Source organism: Pyrgilauda ruficollis, unplaced genomic scaffold (assembly GCF_017590135.1).
Source record: "Pyrgilauda ruficollis isolate IOZ18807 unplaced genomic scaffold, ASM1759013v1 scaffold41, whole genome shotgun sequence".
In the NCBI taxonomy this organism is placed as follows: domain Eukaryota; kingdom Metazoa; phylum Chordata; class Aves; order Passeriformes; family Passeridae; genus Pyrgilauda; species Pyrgilauda ruficollis.
The window spans coordinates 4,636,967-4,645,962 of record NW_024525601.1 but is presented as its reverse complement, the minus strand read 5'-3'; the positions used below and the strand labels follow the sequence as shown (position 1 = coordinate 4,645,962).

Genomic DNA, 8,996 nt, shown 5'->3' with positions numbered 1-8,996 from the left:
ACCACATTACCACTCCTTCATGTAATTTTAACTTACTGCCTCAGAACAAAAAAAAAAAAACAACCAGACCACAGCATTCAGCTGTGGATGTCAGCTGTCCCAGCTGAAGTGCTTAGATCAACACGTCATGAAGGAGCATAAACCTCATGGATGAATGAAAGGATATGAGCTTTTTCTTAAAGTAAACCTCCAGAAACCTCTCTATTGTGGCAGAAAGATTAAGGAAGTTTCCTTTTCTGAACATAATTAACATGGGAATAATATATGGTTAGTTTCATCTGGGCTAAGAAACAACTTTGAGCTCCTAGAAAAAAAAAAAATGACGGTCACTGTTAAGCAAGAAACTACACAAAATTGCCTAAATAATGTTTTTCTATGCTTTAGTATCTTTTTCTAGGATAAAAGAATCCATAGCAAATCAATTTTTAAAAGACCATGTTAAAATTCACCAAAATGTGATATATATTTAAATTGAGTCTGGAACTGGAAAATGTGAGGCTATATTTAACAAAGATGAATGTTTTGTTTCATACTTTAATTACAAACCTTTGCAAAACCACCATTGCCACAATACCTGATTTCCATTCTCTTTGCTTAAATAGCCTTGTTAATTAACCTGCTTTTAAAGGATGAGTGACAGTTTTCTCTGTTGCTTCTGTTCTCAGTTTAAAAAGACAAAGCAGAATAACAAAGATTTTCCTCAATATTTTTTTGATTTATGACTTTTTCAGCGTTATAAAAGCAGTAGGTATGACCCATGTCCTCACATTCCCAGCTGCCCACAACAAGGCACAAAACCAGCTCTCCTTTATAGTCGAAAAAAGGACTCTAATCCCTCTAACATCACCAGAATATAACATTTGGAGTTCTGGTTTTGGTAACTTTCACAGACAGATACAAAATTTATTGCAAGAGGGATGTGGAAATTTAGACACAGAGCTAGGATGACATTTTTCTATGTATTACTCCACTCATTTTCCCTTGATTTAATCAGTGAAAAATGCTATGCTTTACACGGCTTCCTTATAAAACTTAATCTAACCCAAGCTGAAATTATTCTGGTCTGAAATTAACTTCTGGGTTTTGCTAATTTTGTCTAACTTTGCCCTAGGCAATTTAAGCTGGAAATGAGCAATGAAATTCAATACTCAATAAATTTTTGTGTGATTTGTAGTTCAAAGGAGAATCTTCCACTTTCCAGGATCTACTCTTAATGGTGAATGCTCCCACCCTGTCAGGACAAGAATCCCTAGCTGACAAATGTTCCTTTAAGTAACAAAACTCCCTTGAACTTGACCAGAAAAAGCTGCTTAAAATCTATTTGAAAACTTTATAATTCCTTTTGAAGCAACAGGTACTAAATGTGCTATGCAAATTTTGCCCATCATGTTGCCAACAAAATGGTTATTAATTAATTCAATGTAAATACAGAGTTGGTATTAATAAGAGCAACACTTTATTTTTCATTTCAGTAACCTTGTTCTAGTGACTTTCTGTGTGTTTATATTTCTTGTTTATGGCTGTCACGGATATTCTTCAACAGATGAGCTGAAGGCTTGATCCTACCAGTATACAGCCACCAACTTACATTTCTAAGTAACAGGTCAGTGAAGATTGTCTCACTTCTTGTTCTCCAAGTTCAGGGCCACTATTCCCTATACAATTATTTCTATTAATTATTTTGCCAAATGTGTGAAAGTGCAAAGCACTCCCCTTGACAGAAACATAACTTAAAATTTGAAAGCACAAGCCCCTTGCCTACAAAACCCAAGACAGCTGCTCATGGGATTATGGGCCACAGACTTTTCTCTTGCTGCCCCTTCACTTTACTGCTTGCCACCAAAGCATCCTCACAATATTTTTTCTCACTAAAATGGCATTTGCATAGTATTTGAAAGGTCTAGAAAGCTATTAACTATCTGAAAAAACAATTAGAACGATCACAGTCCTGAGTACTTCACAATCTAGTATTCAAGGGAATCTTGCAGAAACACAAACAGGTTGGATTAAAATACTTTCCCACTTGTTTCTTTATAAACCAGGAAAATAACTTCTCCATTGGGAACAGAATTGCTCAGATAGAGCTGGAGTCTAGATCATGTTGTCTTGTACACTTTTCTTATGGCTGTTCACCATCCTAGCTAAATCTGTTTAAAGGCTGATGTGTGTGTGTCTAGTTGATTTACAATATTTTTGGGGTTTCAATAGTATGCAGATGTCTAACCCCAAGAGCCATTAGGCATATAAACATTTTTAGGTCTTGGTCTGATACATGTCTTTTGGCTGATCAGTATTCAAAATATCTATTTGTACTTGTGCCAAATAGTCTGCCATTTCCATATATGCCTCCAGTTTGTGCATCAGCACTTTATAAATCTCCAAATAAAATCTTCCATGTTTATTTTTCCTAGAGAGAAAATCCCATTTAATAAGTGTGGGCCTCCTTTATTTATATGTATTTTTCTATTGAGATGGTATCTGTATACTTTCTAAGTCATTTTGGTGTTTGAAGGGTTTTATTATGGAAAGAGAAAATAAAAATAATACTAAAAATATATTGCATTTCTACTGTGGGCTTTATCTACACATAGCTTAAAGCACATAATCATCACTTTTTGGCTGATGGTACTGCAAAAAGACTAGTGTTATGATAGAAAGAAGAGAAAAAAGGCTTTCCTGAAGTTAAGCCAATATTTTGTCAGCACCCTGGTCTCCTAAAGGACACCCACTCCCTTTTTGATAGTGTTTGGTTCCTTTCACTATGTGTGCTTTTTCAGGTGTTTAATTTCTTGAAGTAAATTGTGAAGAACATCATTAAAGAGTGCCAGCAAATATTTTACAACATATATTTATCTCTTTTTTTGCTCTCAGATTTATAACATATATTTATCTCTTTTTTTGCTCTCAGATCCTGTTAGATATATACATTTTGGCTGATTAATATTCAAAATATCTATTTGCATTTGTGCCAAATATAAATTCCTATTAACAATTTACTCCCCCTTGTCAGAGAAGGTGATTTTTCCCCTTCTGGTCCAGGAAGGAAAAGGAAAACCAGGATAGGACTGAATATCCCAGTAACCACAGAACACTGGTCATTGCATTCACCCCAGCCATCAGTGGTGCCACCACAGCCTATGGTCCTGCTGGTAGATCCAGAAATAGCTCAGAGCCTTCTCCTTCATTTCTATCATCTGTACATGGCTGCATGGAAGCTCCTAGAAGGTGTCCACGTTGCCAAGCAAGCAGCCATGATTTTATCCTGGGCAACCTGGCCTGAAAATATTTGATCCAGGATATCTTAACAGCATAGCAGGAGCAGGCTTAGAGGCTCTGTACATTCAAATATTTATGCTTCCTGGGTGAGTCTGGCAAGAAGCGCTGCCAAGTGTACCTTTATCAGTGCTGTATGCTGGCTAATTTAAAATTAACTTGGGCACTGCCTACATGAGTCGCAGCAACGTGTTTGACCGAAACCACCGTGTCCCTCCAGGCAGGGTACCCAGCTCAGGGGGAAGGCAGAGGTGAGAAGACCATGTTATGATTCAAAACCTGAGCTACTTCACCAGAGAGACCGACAGTGTAATACAGCACTGTAAAGAGCAACCTCCCTCAAAGGAGATGCAAAAGAGACCAACAAGCATTTTGGAGAGAACCTGAGCTCAGGATGCCGCTGGCAGCTGTGACAACGCTGCATGGAGCTTGGTCTTTCCCACCTGCGCGCACAAGGTGCTCAGAGACCTGTGGCCCAATGAGTAAAATTAGGGACATCCTTCACATGATTTCATAAGCAGGGCAGTAGTTTTCAGGAATTGGCATTTATCAGAAACTTTTCTTAAAAAAAAAAAAAATTAAAAGAAAACAAAGAAAACACTGAAGAAGTGGCAGAGGAAAATAAAGGGGATTTGCAAATTTTCTCTGCTTTGTCCTACAGTTTTCTCTGAGTATTATTCCAGAATTAGACCCTGATTGTTCTTCTTGATTGTCTCCTTTTGAGTGAAAAGCACTTAATTAACATAGAGAGATCAAGTTAAATAATGAAAAAATGTAAAGCATCTTGATGTGTATTTATTTACAGGATTGCTCCAGACAAACACACACTGTAGTAAAAATAATTCACTCATTTTCCAGTGCCTTTCTAATTATGCACACAGCCATATCAGGCAAGATGAAAGCTTAATCTGTTTTCAGGAGACAGCAAGTGCAGTTCCCTGCCATACAAATGATCTGGTGTGTAGGAAACCACGGAGCAGATCCCGCTCGGTTTCTGCATCCCTTGTAAGACTCCCTGCTCCACCTAACCATGTGTTTGTTGTGTTTGAGTAGCGCTCTCCGCCAGATCGTTTCACTTAGACAAGACTAGTTCAGGAACGGGAGAAGTAGTACCAATTTAAAAAAAAAAAAAAGGAGAGAACTATTAGTTCGGGCAGGAAGCGTCCCGTGCAAGACTGCAGGATTATTTCAGGTTTCTCGTTTCCTCAGAACGTAGTAACTTGCCCGTGAGTTGCTTTGTGGGCGGTGTTTTTGAATTTATGCTAATTCAGCTTCGCTGACAGGGAGAGGAGCCGAGTGGCGGTGCCACAGCTCTGCTGACAGCCGGCGGTGGCAGCGCCTGCCGCCCCGCCAGGCCATGGGCCGCCGCTTGTGACAGGGTCACTCGCCCTCCCGCCGGGTCGCCTCTGTCGCCAGCAGCGGGGCCGACATGTGCCGATGACCATGGAGATGAAGGACTCGGGCAGCGTGGTGCTGACAGCCTACCATCCCCACAGCCCGGCCAGGATCCCGGGCATGGAGCAGAGCTTCGTACAGGATATCGCCCCCAGCCATTCGCCCACCAGCAGGTAAAGCCTGAGGGGCGGGGAGCGGGGCCCGGGCCCGGTGTTTTGCCCGGGTCGGATGTGTTCTGTGCCAGCCTGAGGGCTCGGCCACTTGAGAGCACTTCGCTCTCTCGTTTCTGGTCTCCGCCGGGGAAGTGATTCAGCCCAGGGGTGCGGGTTGGGGTTGGGAGGGGGGAAACACGAGTGGCTATTTTAAAACTTGTAAGCGGACAGATCAGACCAGTTTCCTGCCCAGGATACTCAACAAGACAGTCCCTAGGAAAAAAGGCACGTGAATCGGGCTTCTGCTCGGATAGTTTAGGACTGTGTTGCCAAAAAGTGAGGTGGTGGGACCGGCTGAGCTTGGCGCTCAGAAAGTTGATTCTGGCTTTGGTTTAGAGGATTATTTAATTCCTTCTCCGTTCACTCGGCGGGTCAGAAGCAACCCTGGTGCTTCTCTCTGTGAAACTGAGGTTGCTGCTTTGCTTTGCACACCCACCCTACACACAACGGGGGACTGCATCGCTAAAGACTTAGTCTAAATACGAAAATTCCTTTGTGTTGCAGGAAACTAAGTATTGTCTGAATTAATGCAGTCGTGTGTATGTTTACCTTCCTGCCTCGTAAGAATGCATGTATTTTCACAGTTCAAAAACAAGCGGTTTGAGCAGTTTCACTATTTTAGAAAATCTGATCTTTCTCCTAAACATACATACCTGAGTTTTGCAACTTTCTCCAAAAGAAGTGATATAAAAGTTCATACTGTAAAAAGTTGAAGAAAGTAGCAAATCTTGCATTATGGCTTGACTGAAAAAATAAGAACTAAAGGCTAAGGAAACAGCAGATGACATTATCCCCATGAATTAAGTCTGTGTCTTCTCTTAATAAAAATAATGATATTTACTTCATATTGTTTATTTATAGCCCAATAGCTATTTTGTTTTCAATGTCATTATTTATATTAGCTGCATCTTCCTGTTCTTTGTGTGTTTCCCTGGCTGTCCCATAAAGATAACTCCTTTGTTCTGGTAAACTGCTGTTTGAGAGCAGTACCAAAATACACAATTACATGTTGAGAAAAGAAACTGCAGTCTGGGCTTTTAGACGCAGTAAGAATGGCATTTGCTGCTCAAAACAGAGAGCAGTGGTTTGGCATTGAGTTACAGGGAAACGTAGTTTTTTTCCTGTGCTCTTCCCTTAAGAAGAGCATTAAACTCAATGTCCCTTTAAGTTTGTGAGCAACAGAAATGTGGTGTTTTGCTGTTTTTCTTGTAGGTGTGCTAATTGTTTTGAAATGCACTTGAAACTTAAGCTCAGAGTGTCTGAGGGTTTCAATCACACATAAATCACATGCATATCACCTACAAAAAGCAGAAGTGCCAATTACAGTTCCTGAAAGAAAAAAAACTAAAGCGGATCCTGACATTTTTATGAGGAACGTATTTTGGAAGCTCCTGCCATGAGGCAAAGCCATGTGTCTCTCTCTATGTCAACATATCCATAAGATTTTGGTGTTGTCTCCCCCTTGTTGTCCTCAGCTTCCCACAGCTGTCTAATAGCAATAGCCAAATTCTGCCATGTGGGCAGTCAGTGGCTGTCTGAGTTTCCAAAGCCTGTTCAAGAGAGTGATTTTATTAACCCAGCATGAAGTCCTCTGGAATGCAGAACCCATGAAGGCAAAAGCACTGAGTGTTTTAACAAATGGTAAAATAGGCTCTGGCTTAATCCCTACTTCATCTTCTAAGAACTCATTCCTGGACTGCATTTTCTGTATAGTTTCCTCTGCCACCATCCTAATGCAAGAGTTTTTATTATAGGTTCTGTCTGGTGTTCCTTGATCCCTAGGGCAGCTACCCACACTATGGCATGTTAACTCCTTAACTCTTCAGGAAAATGATTCAAAAAAGCCTGAAAAGAACAGAGGTGTCACCCTTTTCTTGTTTGATGACAAAAACGGTTGGGATCCAGAGCCTGAAGTCAGCTGCTTAAGTTACATGTAGCTCTAAAGCAGTCTGTGTTTGAGATGTTTATCCATGAGAATATAATCTGTCTTGGATATTCGCCTTTAATTTGGTAAACTGCTGACCAATTCTCTCTCACCTTAGGAATCAAGATGCTTCATTTTCCTTCCTCTTCTCATAACACTTTGCTTGCTTTAGGGTGATGCACTCTTTATATTAGAATAGCTTCACTCACTGGAGTCAGGCTTGGAGTTGTCTTCCAGCTGTTTTCTCTTGTAAAAATTTTCACTTTGGAAACCTTCTGATCAGAGTTTTCTCACAAAAAGTGGAATCTAATACAGCCTCAGCCAGCAATTAACTGTACCACTCCCCACCATTTAAAAAGACACTGGTAAAAAAAGAAGTAAAGATTTAAGTAACCATAATGAGCCCCTAAACAAATGAGTAATCTTAAACACTCTTGACAATCCAGACACACAGCTGAGAAGCCCATGTACACGAAAGGTTGCACTAACAGATGCATCAGGCCACTTGGATTTATATTCATGCCCAACTCTTACAGGACCAGCCAGCCTGGCATCCTGTGTGCTTTTCTAAAACATGCTGCCAGTATCAGGGTAGGCATGAAGTGTAGCAGCTGCAAGTATTTCCATTTCTAAGCCCAGTGGGTATATACCACTGGATAAGTTAGGAGATAGTATCTGGTGGGCTGTAAGGAGAAAAGGAGAAAATTTGCTTACTTTGCTTTGAATGGAGGATGGATCTGTGTGCAGTGAAGGGTGGAAAATTCATAGAAGTAATGAAGAGGAGAGTAGGATGAAAGTTCAACTGCATAGTGATGCCATCACCAGTTTGCAAAGGAGAATTCTAGCTTCCAAATGTAGCACGGGATAACATCAATAAAGTGGTTAAGAAAGGGTCCACAGATTCCACCCATCCTCCAGAACAAGAGTTCATTAGAGGGACTAAAGACTTAAATATCTTGACTTCAATTATTCATATAGTTCAATTCTGTCTTTCTCTGTTTGTTGCATCTTACAGATTTATTTAACCAGTTCTATACATGGGCTGGGGTGAGCCCTGAAAACTGCGCTGTTGAGTATCCTAGAGTTCCAGGAGAATTCCTCAGAGAAACCTTCCTTTAATGCAAATATAACTAGCAAGTTCATTTTCCGTTTTCTCATGGGATATTAAGGTCTCTTTCCTTAGCTTCCCATCTGCTTTTATGTGCATTTTGTAGGCATTTATAGGAATATAGTACTCGTATCTTTTTTGTTTTACTTATTGCTTGTGAGAATGAGGTGTTGGGGAGATCTCTGTTTTGTTTGCTTGGCAGTCAGGCTAGCTCTATGGCATACAAGTATAGAGGGAATGATTCCTGTTCTTGTGGCAACCCCATCAGTCTTCTTTAATCCTGTTTATTAGAAAATAGATGTCACAAGTACCAGCACCAAAGAAGCCAGAATATCACACTGTCCCTGTCAATACAGATCCTGTCTCGGTGCAAAGGTGAAAGTGCTGATTTATGTTACATGATGGTCAACTTTGGCTTCCTCATTTCAGAGAATGAAGGACTTTGTAGTTGCGCACAAATGCTGCGCCTGGGTTATACAGAGGAAAAGTGGGGCCATGGCCATATGTCTTTTTCACATCCCCTTTTTATCCTGTTAGGAGTAGCTAGGAGGAGTTATTCCTGTGCTCAGAGGAAACAGGCATGACCTCTATGCCAAATGGCCAGTGAGCTCTCTAAGGTAATTATGCAATTAGGGGAAGACAAAGCATTCCTAAGTGAGTCATGCTCTAGCTTTCCTTGACTCCAGTATGATAATTAGTATGTTCCTCTGCTACCAGCACATCTACTAGCAAAGAACTCATCCTCCACTGCAAATCACAACATTTTCACTGTAATGAGTGGCTGTCACTTATGTGTGCATGAAATAAGAATTAGGAGGAAGAAAAAGCATGTTCATAGGGTTTGTTCCTGCAGAATGGTGTAAAGAGCACTGAAAGTGCACATTAAGCTTTTTATACATGGAGTAACCTTTTCAATCAATAATGATGAAAAGAGCAGCATATATACTACCAAACCTAGGAGCTTGCTTCATAGGTAAAGGACAAAGGAGATGTTAGCACTATAGATCAACCCAGCCAAGAGCCCTTCTTACCATCTTCCCTAGCCAACTGCAAGTCTGGTAATTCGAGTTGTTTCAGAGAAATG

At 40.5% G+C, this 8,996-nt stretch overlaps 1 protein-coding gene across 1 annotated transcript in view; it reads left to right on the top strand.

The window, feature by feature from the left end:
• The first annotated feature begins 4,585 nt into the window (after positions 1-4,585).
• Positions 4,586-8,996, top strand: part of ARHGAP28 (Rho GTPase activating protein 28) — a 74,469-nt gene continuing 70,058 nt past the window's right edge. Inside the window, exon 1 of the mRNA XM_041477703.1 lies at positions 4,586-4,841. Within this exon, the coding sequence (XP_041333637.1) occupies positions 4,711-4,841 (131 nt within the window). The 5' untranslated portion in view covers positions 4,586-4,710. The remainder of the gene's footprint in view (positions 4,842-8,996) is intronic.